This window comes from Arachis ipaensis, chromosome B6 (genome assembly GCF_059453495.1).
Source record: "Arachis ipaensis isolate K30076 ecotype BB chromosome B6, ASM5945349v1, whole genome shotgun sequence".
In the NCBI taxonomy this organism is placed as follows: Eukaryota; Viridiplantae; Streptophyta; class Magnoliopsida; order Fabales; family Fabaceae; genus Arachis; species Arachis ipaensis.
In genome coordinates this window covers 56,309,368-56,322,840 of record NC_142441.1, presented here as the reverse complement: position 1 = coordinate 56,322,840, position 13,473 = coordinate 56,309,368, and the positions used below count along the sequence as shown (strand labels likewise).

Here is a 13,473-nt window from a genome sequence, read left to right as displayed (position 1 = left end):
GAAAACTATCTGTGCTTTCCTTGCTTGCATTTTTTGTGATTATCTGGTCTGAGGAGGTTAGGTAGGTGGTGGCGATGGGATCGTACGGAGGTTAGGTTGGCACAGGCTGTGGGATACAGCGGTGTGATTAGTTTTAATTAGAATCCTTCAAGTTTAGAAAAACCTGTTTATTGTTTAAGGTTTACGTTAATTATATTTTGTTCTAAGCTAGAATATTATGTATTCGATGTGAAGTTCTAGGATTACCTTCGGTGTCCCAGAGTCTTACATCTTATTTATTGGGCACTATTACTATACTGAGAACCTCTGGTTCTCATTCCATACTTTGTTGTTGTTTTTCAGATGCAGGTCGTAATTCACCTTGGTGAGATTACGAATATAGTGACAGAGCGGAGTATGGGTCCTTCCTTATTTATCTCTGTTTTAATTTTGTTGTAGTATTCCCTCACCTCTTGTATATTTATCTTTATGTCCTTAGAGGCTTATTTGAGAGAATAGTTGTATAAACTGTTTTTAACTCTAAAACTCTGTATGTCTGTATATACTAGTCGGCTTAAACTCCGCAAGCTACGGCTAGTTCCCTATGACTATTATACTCTTACATATATATATGTTTTATTCTTTTGCATCTGTACCTTGTATCTTATGCGTTAGCTTCGTGTGAATGTTTCGCACTTTTAAAATTTTTTTTTCAGCTTAATCCTCCATCGGGCTTTTAGAATATATTATTTCCTTCTATATAAATATGTATAAGCCTTAGAACTGTCGTAACCTCTAATTAACCTTTGCTTTACGGCTAGAGGTAAAGCTTAGGGTAATTAGGGTGTTACAGAACCGGTCAAATCGGGCCAGAAATAGGCCCAAGGCCCAACCCATTGGCCCAATACTTAATGAAGGGAGAGCCCCTTCTTCCCTATTCAGCAAAGAAGGACGCTGAAATAGCCAAGGGGAAGAGAAGGGTTCCAAACCCTAACCTCCATTTCAAACCACCACAACTTCTCACTTCGAGTTTCGATCGCTGCACCGTTTGCGGCCACGTGTCCACCGCGTCGAGCTCTACGAATTCATCGGAACAATTTTATAGGTAAGCCACTCTATCACTCTCAGCCTCTCCTTCCCCTAATTTTTCTGAAATTATGTAAGTGGTGTTGAGTTTTTGCCTCTTTTATGTATTAGGATCCGATTAGCTTGAGGAAAACATTCACTCTTGCTTATACGACGCTTGGGTAAGGTGAAGATACCAGAACTCTAGCTAATCTGTTGAATTCATGTATTGGGTATTGAATTTGGGTATGTATGTGTGACATATGTGAAATTAGGTGTATATATGTATATGTTGGAGCTTGAATTGTGAGCCTTGAAACTTGGTAGAGGTTGGGTGCTTATGCTTTGGTAATTTTGGGCTTGAGGGGCTGTGTTGGCTTTGGTGATTTGCCTTAGATAATACGTGGAAATCGGCCAAGGTATGGTTTAGGTTTCGCGTATTTAATATATAATGTTCTGTGAAAACTTAGGCTAGATGACCATAGGCTAGGTGTGAATGTATGAATGTGTTAAATGCTTAGTACCTTGATAGTAATTGTTGAAGTAGGTTGATTATTAGCTTGGTAATTGATCTTGGTGGTGGAAGAGGAATACTAAATGGTTATTTGATGATGATCGATAAATGTTAATAATGAACATGTATATATAATGAATTAGTGATGATATTGTTGGTAAAGTTGAGGTATGATTAGTTGTGGTAAGAGGTGGGGTTGTGTTGCTATGATTTGATATGTTGAGGTGTTGGTTGTATGCCTAAGAATGTTGATATTGAGTTTGTTGTGGTAAAAAATGAGGTTAGAGGTTTTGAATGAAAACTTGATTTCTAAATGAACTTCGGTAAGCCATAACTCAGCTTCCGGATCCCCAAATTATTTCAAACTTATTTTAAATGAAAATTGTGTTCGTGAAGTTTATGCCGTTCGAAGAACAGATGAAAAATGTTTTAAAACGAAAAAGTTATGAGCATCAGACGTTTGGTGGGCAAAATTAAAATTCTGCAGCACTTAACCAAGTTTACTTCTCTGTAGAATTTGCGTATACGAATCCTGCACGCGACGCGGCTAACCCATGCGGGTTTGGTGTCTCGCGTACGCAAGGAGGAGTATGCGTACACGACTAGTGAATTTTAAAGGGGTTGCGTACGCGACCACTTGCACGTGACACGGCCATTCCTTCCGGGTTTGGTTCCTTGCGTACGCAAGCAAGAGGATGCGTACGCGAGCAAGGAAAACCAGTCCTTGCGTATGCGAGCAAGATGCTTGCGTACACGAACCCCCTATTTTTAGCAAATAATTTTTTGTATTTTAAAGGTACATTTTGAACTTCTAAACCTATGTTTTCATTTCTTTGGTCCTAGATCTTGTTAGTAAGCCTAGTAATGAGATGAAGCTAGGAATAGGTGGTAACTTGGGGATGAAGGAAGTTTGAGAAGTGATGATTTAGGTATGAGAAGGTAGGGTGCTTATATATATATATATATATATATATATATATATATTTCAATTATGAAACTGGCTAAAGAAAGGAATAAATGTTGCATCTAAGCACTCTTTCTTGAAAGTGTGACCCCAGGAGATGGTGGAAGGTGAGGATCCCCTTCCTTGTTCTTCCTGGTATTGTAAAGTTGCCCCCAGCGAGATGGTGGAAGGTTAGGATCCCCTCCTTTGTCCGTCCTGGGCATATGGGAACGTACCTCCTGGGTAGACGCAAAGGTTGTGGTTTCGCCCCACTTGCTCTAGGTTGGTTAGTATAGAGGCTTCCCGGGTAGACGCAAGGGTTGTGGTTTCACCCCACTTGTTCCGGGTTATGATAAACTATGTATAAAGATGCAAACATATGATGTATAAACTGACTTTACAGCCATAATGAATGATTATGAGATGTTAATAAATGAATGTGAAATGATTATCTGAGATATGAGTTTCCCTGAGTAAAATATCATGACTTGCCACCACGTGCTCCAAGTTGAGACTCGATACTCTGTTGACCCTACGTTGTAAGTGTGACCCGGCACTTAGAAATTCCTGGGAAGGTTAACCCCCATTGAGTAAAGTTAAATATATTTATGAATTATGAATGAAAGAGAAAAAGCTATGCATAGACTCATGGGATACGTGACGGGAGACAGTCCAATGGTTTAGCAGCCAGACTTGTCATGTTGGCTTGATAACTGACAGATGAGACTCATCAGCCTTAGGACAGACATGCATCATATGCATATTGCTTGAACTACTTGTTTGTGCATTAACTGGGTGTGCCTAAATGTACTTGCTATGTTAATTGTATAATTGCTATCTGCAATATTTGTACTCTACCTATGTTTGTCTTTATCTGCTTGTCTATCTGTGAAATGTCTTTGGAGACAGAGGAATGAAGGAAAGGTGGAGAGAGTGAGGGTTTAGCTCTAATTTTGGTTAAGTCAAAACCTTAGAGAACCACCCTTTTATAGTTTCTGTTTTAGTTCTTTAACCTTGATATCTGAGTGTCGGCGTTCTAGGATTGCCTCTGGCATTCCCAGGGCGTGGCACCTTACCATGCTGAGAACCTCTGGTTCTCACCCCATACTGTGCTATTGTTTTTCAAATACAGGTCGAGAGGCTCCTCGGTAGGCGTCTAGACTTCTGTAGCAGAGCGGTTTCTGGGTTTTATTTTGATGTATAGTTTATGTTTATATATGTACTTATCTCCCGAACAGCTACTTCGTTTTGTACCTCTTAGAGGTTTATGCAGAATCATGGTTTATCTTTGTATTTTGGATTTTTGGGGTATGTATATATGTATGTAATCCGGCTAGCCTTTGATGACAAGTCATCTTATGCTAGCTTTTCAAGTATTTTTCACTTATTTCATTAGGTTTTATGCACTTTTTTGCATTATAAGTAAGTAATTTGGAATGGATTTGCATGGTTTTGTTTAATCAATCAACCATCCTTTATTTGACTCTAAATCATGAGGTTTAAGCTAGAATTAGTTAGTTTTTGAATGATTTGTAGACCTTGTGAATTTGGTGATGCTTTGATTGGTTGTTTTTATTACTTGTAGGTGAAGAAGAAATGGTGAAAAAAGGAATTTTCGGCACACTTTTGAAGTTAAAGCGCACTTTGGACCTTAGGCCACGCTTTGAAAAGCGTGACCTAAGGAAACAAAAGCGTGGCGCATCAGCACCAAAGCATCAACCAAGGAGGCAAGGGGCATAGCGCTAAGTGAAATCACTTAACTTAGCGCTACAAGGAACCAAAGAAAGCAAGGGCGCTCAGTTAACTAAGCTACCTTTATCGTGGCTGGCCAAAAGAAAAGCAATGCGCAACATCAAGAAAGTGGCCTCACCAAGTTTCGAACCAAGCACCAGGGAGCCAAGAAGGGCGTCACACAAGGAAGGCAAGGGCGCTCAGTTCTCTTACTTCACTGAGCGCCACTTTGCCAAGGAAATTGGCACCGAATTGCATCCACAAAGGCTTAAAGTGGGAGCCTCACTCACAAGCAAGAGCGCTGAGTGAAAACAAGCAACTAAGCACTACAAATGGGCTTTGGCACGCAACAAAATTGAAGGAAAAAGGCAAAGGGAGCGCTGCGCTTTCTCTTTTAACTGAGCGCTCCCCTGGGAAGTGGCCTGGGTCCAAATTCAATTAAATGCCACTTTGGATTCAATTCTTCACCAAATGAAAAAGCCCACTCCAGATTCTGAAGATAAAAAATAGAAAGTGTATAAATAGGACTTAGTTTGATTTGTAGAGGGACCTTGACCTTTACTTTCACTTTTGAACCTTCTTTTATTTTTAGTTTTAATTTGAGCTCACTTTTACATTTTAGCTTTGAATTGGGAGAAATGAGAGCAGAGTTCTCTTCTTCCTAGTTCTTACTTCTACAATTTTTGCTTTCTGTTTCTGAATTTTGGATTGAGATTGAAGGAATTCTGTTTCAATCATTGATCTACAATTCATCTTTGTTTTCTTCTGCATAATTCTAAGGATTGGGAATTGGATTTAGCTTTTTGTCTTTATTTTCATTTCTTCTTCTACTTTTGCTTTCTGTTTTGGAATTTGAATTGAGATTGAAAAGCTTCATTGATTCTAAGTTTGAGAATCATCTTTTACCTCTCTTCTCAATTGTTCCAAGCATTGAATCTGAGTTTCCTTTACTGTTTTCATCTTCTTTTCTTCTGCAAATTGCTCTCTGTTGGATCAAGGAAGGAATTGAGATCTAGACTTGTTTTCTAGTCTCATTGATCCCCTGAGATCTTAAATTTCTTTCCTAGCTTTTACAATTGAGCCGAATTTACTTTCTGTTTTGTTTTTCACTACAATTTTCCAATTCAGTTTAGTTCTATTGCACTTACTTCATCTTCTTTACTTTCTATTGTTAAATTCTGAATCCCAGCATCCCACACATCTTTATTATTCAAGCAATTTACATTTCTTACACTTTAAGTTTCTGCAATTTACTTTTCTTGCAATCTAAGTTTCAGTCATTTACATTACTTGCACTTTAAGATTCAGTTATTTTACTTCTTCTGCTCTTTAATTTACTGTCAATTCTCCCTCTTCCTTTTAGTTTCATGCAATTTAGCTTCTGCTTGGTTACAATTCTCTCAAATCATCAACTGTTTGCTTAACTAAACTAACCACCTAACTAAAATTGCTCAATCCTTCAATCCCTGTGGGATCGACCTCACTCTTGTGAGTTATTACTACTTGATGCGACCCGGTACACTTTCCGGTGAGTTTTGTGTTGGAATCGTTTTCCACACATCAGCCTTAGCTTCGCAGGTTGAGTTAGGAGCTTATTATTTTGTGTTCTTGACCCTCTCTTCCTACTTTCTGTTTGTCTGTGCCTTTGAACCTTAGTTTTCTTCGTACGCAAGTAATCACGTCTCTGGAGCATCGCGCTTTTATTTTTGCAATTTTTGTTTTACGTATTCTTCAAGGCTCCTAGTATACTACCTCCCTTCAACTATTATACGTATTTATATTCTATTTTAGAGGTCGTAGAGCCTCACCACCTCAGTTTTACATCCTAGGTGTAAAGCTCTGTGTGGTAGAGTGTTACAAACAACAACAACAACAACAACAACAACAACAACAACAATAAGAACATAATAAATTTAGAGAGGGACAGAGAGACGAAGGGAGAGATAGATTGCAGAGAAGGAGAAGAGAGGAAGTTGCAGGAGATGTGGCGCTGAGGAAGTGAGATGGTGATAGGATAAGGTAAGCGTATAATTGTTTGAAGGACGATTTTAAAAGCAAAACGGATATTTGGGATGAATTCGAATGCAAGAAAATGTTAGGGACGAATTCAATTTTTGAGTTAAACCTTAGGGACCAAAATCGTACTTATCATTTATAAATATTATTATTTATACCACATATATAACAAATATTGTGTTCTATACTTCATTACATAAATTATTTATATTATAATACTAATATTATATCCAGAGTTATTAATTTTTAAAAGGATAAAGTATATTTTTTGTCCCTGAAGTTTGATAAAAATTTTAAAAATTCCCCTATATTTATTTTGTTTCAATTTTGTCCCAAAAGTTTTCGATTTGCATCAATATACCCATGACGGCTAATTTTTCAAAAAATTTAATACTAATTCAACAACAATTTCATAAGAACAACCATCAACACAAGCAAATCAAGCATAATTTTCATCCATTATTGTTAGATTGGTCTTAAATTTTTTGAAACTTTTTGGGACAAAATTAAAACAAAATGAAACTTAAGGATACTTTTAAAAATTTTTGTCAAATTATAGGGATAAAAAATATACTTTACCCTTTTTAAAATTATATAACTAATTTATTAGTTATATTTTAATTTTTTTATGTATATATTTAACAATTACACCGACCATTATTTACTTTGTGTCACAATAAATAAATTTTTAAAATTTAAATAATTTATTAATTAGTTTATATTTATTATATTGTAAATTCAAAAATTCATTGAAAAAAATTTCAAAAAAAAAATTTGTGTAAAAATTTTTTAGTATAAATATGTCTTTGACCAATTCGGCGTTAAAATGACATTTTATTTAAAGAAATAGGGATATACAAGCTCCTAATCAATTTAGGTTTGGAAGACAAATTGGTCTCTCTTGATTTCATATTGTTATATAACGTTCAACTCAACATGTTAACTTGACACATTAGTGACTTCTGTTAACATAACAGAAGAGCCGCATTATCTCAAATTAGAGATAAGAGCCAAAATAGATCTTTTTTGATAAAAAATTGTGTTGTCTTTCGAAAATTAGACAAAAACTAGATTAATATTTGACTCAATTAAAATATATTTAGAAAAAAAAAATAGAAGACTATCAGAATTTATTTTTTGATTATTAGTTAATCATCAATATTTAAAAATATAGCATAAAATATATTGTTAAATTTTTAAATTAAAAAAAATTAGATTAAAAATTAAATTAATAACTAAATTTTAGTCCAAAACAATAAATTTTAATGATTCCTAATCTTTCTCATTTAACTCAATATAGGCAGGCCACACTTTATATCATGTGATATGATGTGAAGCAAAGCTTGCAACCATAGCTGTCAAGATGATTGCCCATGAAAACGGTGATATCTGGCCAGATCAATATTCTCAATTCTCTACTGCCAGACTCAGAAGAGGTAATATTAATCACATGATTTTGTCTTCTGATTTATTGTTAAGCGGACAATAATAATAACAATAATAATAATAATAATAATGTATCATCATCACCCTTATGCACATGCATTTTTCTAAAGGAAACAAGAGATCAGAGGACGGTCGTCTCCACCAACAATCGACATAATCACAGTCACGATAACATAGCACATCACTTTTATTATTTCTTTTTAAAAGAAATTATGTATAAAAATAAATTGTGTAAGATCTGCAATTTGTTCATATTGTTCAAAAAATTATCGATTATCTAGCATAATTCTTATAATAATTAGATTACACCTTAGCATCAGGTGGATGCTAACTTAACTATAATATAATATATAGAGTAAATCAATAAATTTATCTCAAAAAAATTATTAATTTTAAATTAATTATTAAAAAATTTAAATTAAATTCGTCATTCAAAAATTTTAAATTAGTCATATTAGTCTTTTCATAACTTTCGTTATTAAGAGTGTCAAAATGTGTTAATGCAGCACATCAAGTAACACCACAACACACAATTAACAATTTTAATTAATTAGTTGCTAACATAATAAACTTATAAAACTAGATCAAATTAATACCTAATTGAGGAAGATTTTGAGACATTAAAATCTTTCAATTTGATCTAATGTTATAAACTTATTATATTATCCACCAATTAGAATTGTCAGATGTACTATGTGATGTCACTTAATATGTCATATAAATAAATTCTGATATCGCCAGTAAAAGAAGTGACGGAAGAACTAACGTGACTAACTTAAAATTTTTGAAGGAGAAATTTAATTAAAAACAAATCTTTCGAGAACAAATTTAAAAAATGAATGATCTTTTAGGTATGAATTTAACCATTTACTCATACTATATATTACAGATTTTGAATCTTATATTGTTTAGGGATGAATTAGATAATATGTGAATTAATGCACTACAAGAAATTACCGGATTAGCGACGGATTTAGCGTAATCCCTTAGCGACCAATTTGGGTGGTCGCTAAAACCATGGTCGCTAATCAGAAAACAGCGACCAACTTCGGTCGCTAAACGTTAGCGAATGATTTAGCGACCAATTTGTTAACAAGGTCACAACCCCTAACCAAATAGTATCGGTCGCTAAATCAGTCGCTAACAAAATCGGTCGCTAATTGGTGACCGAATTTTCGGTCACTAAATCGGTCTCTGAGTAAATTGGTCGCTAAATGGCGACCATCTTTTCAGTCATTAAATCGGTCGCTAATAAAATCGGTTGCTGATATCTGACCTGAAAATCTAAAATCGGTCGCTAAATCGGTCACTGTTACTAATTTTCTAATTATAGATTTTTACTATTATTCACAATATCTATATCGAAATATAGAATTAAAAGAGATAAAATTCATAAAATATCCACAATATCTATATTGAAATATAGAAATTAAAAGAGACAAAATTCATAAAATACATCAAATTTTATGATCCACAATCTAAATATACATTGATGGCTTACAATCCACAATCCAAATTCATGGTTCATGGTACATTTACTACTCATATCTTACAACACTAAGCCTGTAAATCTACATTGATCTTCTGACTTTGGAAGCTTGAAGTTATAATAATAATAATAATAATAATAATAATAATAATAATAATAATAATAATAATAATAATAATAATAATAATAATAATAATAATAATAATAATAATCTACTTAATCTATTAAAATTGAATTTTTTTCTAACTAATGAAGGTGAGGTGTCATTTTTTCATGAGTTTTTTTCCTCTAAAAAAAATTATTCTTTAATATATTTATATTTATTATTTATCAATTTTTTTATTTTTATTTCTCACATTTGTTAAAGACTTCTTTCTAATTATTGTTATTTAATTTACTTATTTTAGGTATTAATTATTAATAAGTCTTCATAATTATTTTTCAACTATTAGTATTATTGGTATATTCATGTATTTTTAGAAATATTAGAGGCTAGGTGAGATATCAATTTCTGATGATTTTTTTTCTCTTCTAAATAAAAGCACTACTTTCAATATATTTATATTTACTCTCTTCTCAATCTATTTTAAAAAATATATTTTTTATAATTATATAAAAATTAATATTTAATAGAGTAAATCACCATTTTTGACCATCAAAGATGTGAGCGCTGACAAAACTAACCATCACAGATTAAAACTAACTTAGTATCCACAAAAGATTACATCTGCTTGACAAAACTAACAAAAACGTTAATCACAGGTTAATTTTGTTGAAAATACCATTATTACCCTTCACTCTTTTTCCTTTCCCATTTCCTTTCTACCTCTTCCTCTTTTGAAATCGAAATTCTCTCCCTGAACATCATAACACCCACCAATCTTGATCTAATTGGAAGCAAAAGTTGAACCATTTGGATGTGTATTAACAATATTACCTTTCAATTTAGACTTAACCATAGATGCATCCATTGAGAAATTAGTAATCCTGCCAGCAAGGGAAATTACAAATTCACTATATGGAAATTTAGAATACTGAACCACTAAACACTAAATTTATAACAACTATCACTCCTAACAATGAAATTAACCTCTTGGTTCCAGAGACATAGGAATTTGAATCCCAAATTCGTCTTTTAATTTGCAAAAATGCAAAAAAGTACCAAGACTTAACTGGAAACTATGAACCGAAACTGAAACTTCGTTGAACAGTGAACACCCATCATCAAATGCTTCTCAAAATTCAAATCTTTGGACTTCAACTAACATCTTTGTGCTAAAAACTTCCGTGGTCAGGTTTAGGTTTGTGGAAATATAGTTTTGATGATTGCCACCTATCATCCAAATGCAACTATTATTCTATTAATGAGTTAGCTTCCTCACCTCTGGAGATGTCAGAAGATGAAAATTGAAGCAAACCCATTGAGATTAACCACCGAAAGTTAATAACTTTGGATCTTCACTGCTATCTTCAGCAACAACTCATGGTAAGGTCTCTTTGGTACTGCAGCGATCAAAGCTGACGATGAGGAAAATGGAGCCTCGCCATGTTGTTTGTAACACCCTAACTACCAAAGCTCACACTTCCGGCTGCGCGACTCTGATAGCTCGGACATTACGACGACACTTATACTATTTAATACTAAAATATGAGCCTGTTTAAAACTTTAAACCGCAATACCGCTCCCAAAGATACTTTCGTCCGATAACGTACATCCATAAATACCATTCAACTTACAACAACTCATAAAGAGTACATCCATATATATACATAAATATATATAAATAATATTACAAACAATAATCAATACAATTCCTATCCCTCTTACAGATTATATCAAGATAAAGGCGATGGTACAATAAACCATAGCTAAAACAATACAGAGTATCACAACAACAATTAAATAAGCTCTTCGTAACTTCTGCGCCCATATCTTGAAAGGGGAAAAATGTAGGGGGGTGAGAACATCATCCTCGAAAGGGTTCTCAGTAGAGGGTTTTTGGGAATTACTGTAATAGGATACATGAAGATAAACTGTACCAGTGATTCATAACCGTCTTATGCCTCTTTTCAAAAACAACGGTTTACAATGAAAGTAAAGTCGGAAATCTTTTCGGAAAGAAGAACCGTTCAATTCTCAAAAACTCAAAAGCCTTTCAAAACGGTTTATCTATAAGGAACCAAAATAGCCTTTCATAATTTTATTCCAAACCAGAAACACAAAACCGAAATCAACCATCAGTTCATCTCTTTCCAACCATGGCCCTAGGCCCAAACAATCCAACCAACAACCAATCACCATAATCCAACAGAGTCCCAGATGCAAGCACAGATAGGAAGTTCAAGCACAAACAAACAGTTATTACAAGTAGAACAGTTAGCAATTAATCACATAGGCAAACCAAGTATAATATGCACACCCAACCAATGTCACACAAATGCAGATGATGCATGCCTGTCCCTAGTGGCTGATGATATCATCTGTCGGTTATATAGCCAACCCGACACGTCCTGGTAGCTAACCATGGACAGAAACACCCCTCGCGGAGCAAGTAGGTTTGAGCTACAACCCCATTGCTACTACCCGCTCAACCCAGAGCCAGTGGAACAACCACTACTGCGGCTACTACCCAGGCGGGTGTTTAAAAGCTCAACCCAAACTTGTTAACTGATTCCTTTTTGCTCAGCCCGAAATCACCGACAATTAGAACCTCGGCACTGCTTGCTCCCTCTCGAAAGCAGAAACAGCTACAAGCGGCATAAACAAACCGAATTCTACCTCCTAAAACCATTAACATCGCAATCACTTTACTACACGGAACATAACACCAACGCAAGGCTTTCGAAAATCAAACATGCTTACCGGAATGAATAAAGAACGGCTGAACCGAACAACGGCGGTCTACGAACCGGTTCGGTGGCAGCTTTAATCGTGACCCGCAATTACCGGAGCTTGACCCTATGATACAAAACCTCAGAATCTCTGGCCAAACATTACAGCATATTGATTTTCAAGAGCTCCGGAATGAAAATGCTTACCGTGAGAAAGGATTAAAGACTGAATCAAACTGCAGAAGCTTCGGTGATGGTTTCGGCGACCACAACAGCTTCTCCGGCAGTGACAACGTAACTTATGACAGCCACTTTATTAAATACAACAGTTTCAATGACAGTTTCAGAGTAATATTGAATTGGCAGAATTAGGTGGAACCAGAAATAGGGCAAGCTCACCAAAACGGTAGCGACCAGAAATTCTGGTGGCGGCAGAGCAATTCCGGCGGCATAAACCGCAGCAACGGCGCGGATCTCCCCTCCAGTGGTGACGCAGGTAGCTTCTGCGCGACTCATCCCTTTCCCTCTTCTCTGTTCGCAGCTTCAACGGCGGCGGCAAGGGACGGATTTGACGGCGGCGACGCGACGGGCTGGTCAGTCAGTGACGACAGCGGAGATGCACGGCAGCGCAGCTCCGCGCGGTGGGTCACACTCCCCTCGCGTGACAGAGACGCGACGTCTTTGATGGCGAGCTCGAAGGGTGACCGGCGCGGCGGAGGTGATCGCGAGACGCGGTGGGATGAGGATGGACGGCGACCCAGCAGTGGCGGCTCCGTCTCGCGTGCCCTGGCTCGCGCTCTCTCTTCCACCCGTGACCATGGTCCGCGGCTTCCTCTCCTTCGGCGGTAACACGACGGCGCGGCGGCAGTGCTGCCGGCCGGCGCCTTCCTTCCTCTTCCCTTCTCCCTCTTCCCGTTTTTCCTCCTAACCCTTTCTTTCTTCGTTCCATTTCTTTTTTAGCTATTGTTGTTGTGTTGCGGCTGGGTTTGGGGGGATTGAGTGGGGTTGAGAGAGAACCGGGTCGGGTAATGGGTTACCGGGTTAGGGTTTCCTCATTTTAAAAATTAGGGTTAAGGGCATTATGGTAATTTCACATAAAATTGGGAATAATATAGTAATTGAAACCCAAATTAAATCCAACACTATTTGTACATAGAAAATACTATTTGCTCATCAATTTCACAAATTATTTTCAATAAAATGCCCAAATCTAAAAGTTAGAAATAATATACTTAATTTCTTCATTTTCCAAAATAGCAGTAATAATATTTAAAATATTACTTATCTAATCCAAATCATATAAAATCCTTATTATTTCATAACTATCAACCTTATACTTTAAATATAGGAAATAATCCAATAATTATAAAATTGGATAATAATCATAACTTATCTCAAATCCAATAAATCAAAACTTGCCTTAATTATCTTTAATAAAATAATCTCTGAAATTAAGGC

The 13,473-nt window shown here is 35.6% G+C and overlaps 1 protein-coding gene across 1 annotated transcript; it reads right to left on the bottom strand.

Moving 5' to 3' along the window:
- Positions 1 to 11,825: 11,825 nt before the first annotated feature.
- Positions 11,826 to 12,531, bottom strand: LOC148555678 (uncharacterized). Its single transcript, XM_088489902.1, has 4 exons — positions 12,415 to 12,531; positions 12,223 to 12,313; positions 12,047 to 12,142; positions 11,826 to 11,965 (listed from the first exon to the last, which is right to left on the bottom strand). Exons 1-4 carry the CDS (start codon positions 12,529 to 12,531, stop codon positions 11,826 to 11,828), a joined length of 444 nt encoding a protein of 147 aa, XP_088346028.1.
- Between the last annotated feature and the right edge of the window lie 942 nt (positions 12,532 to 13,473).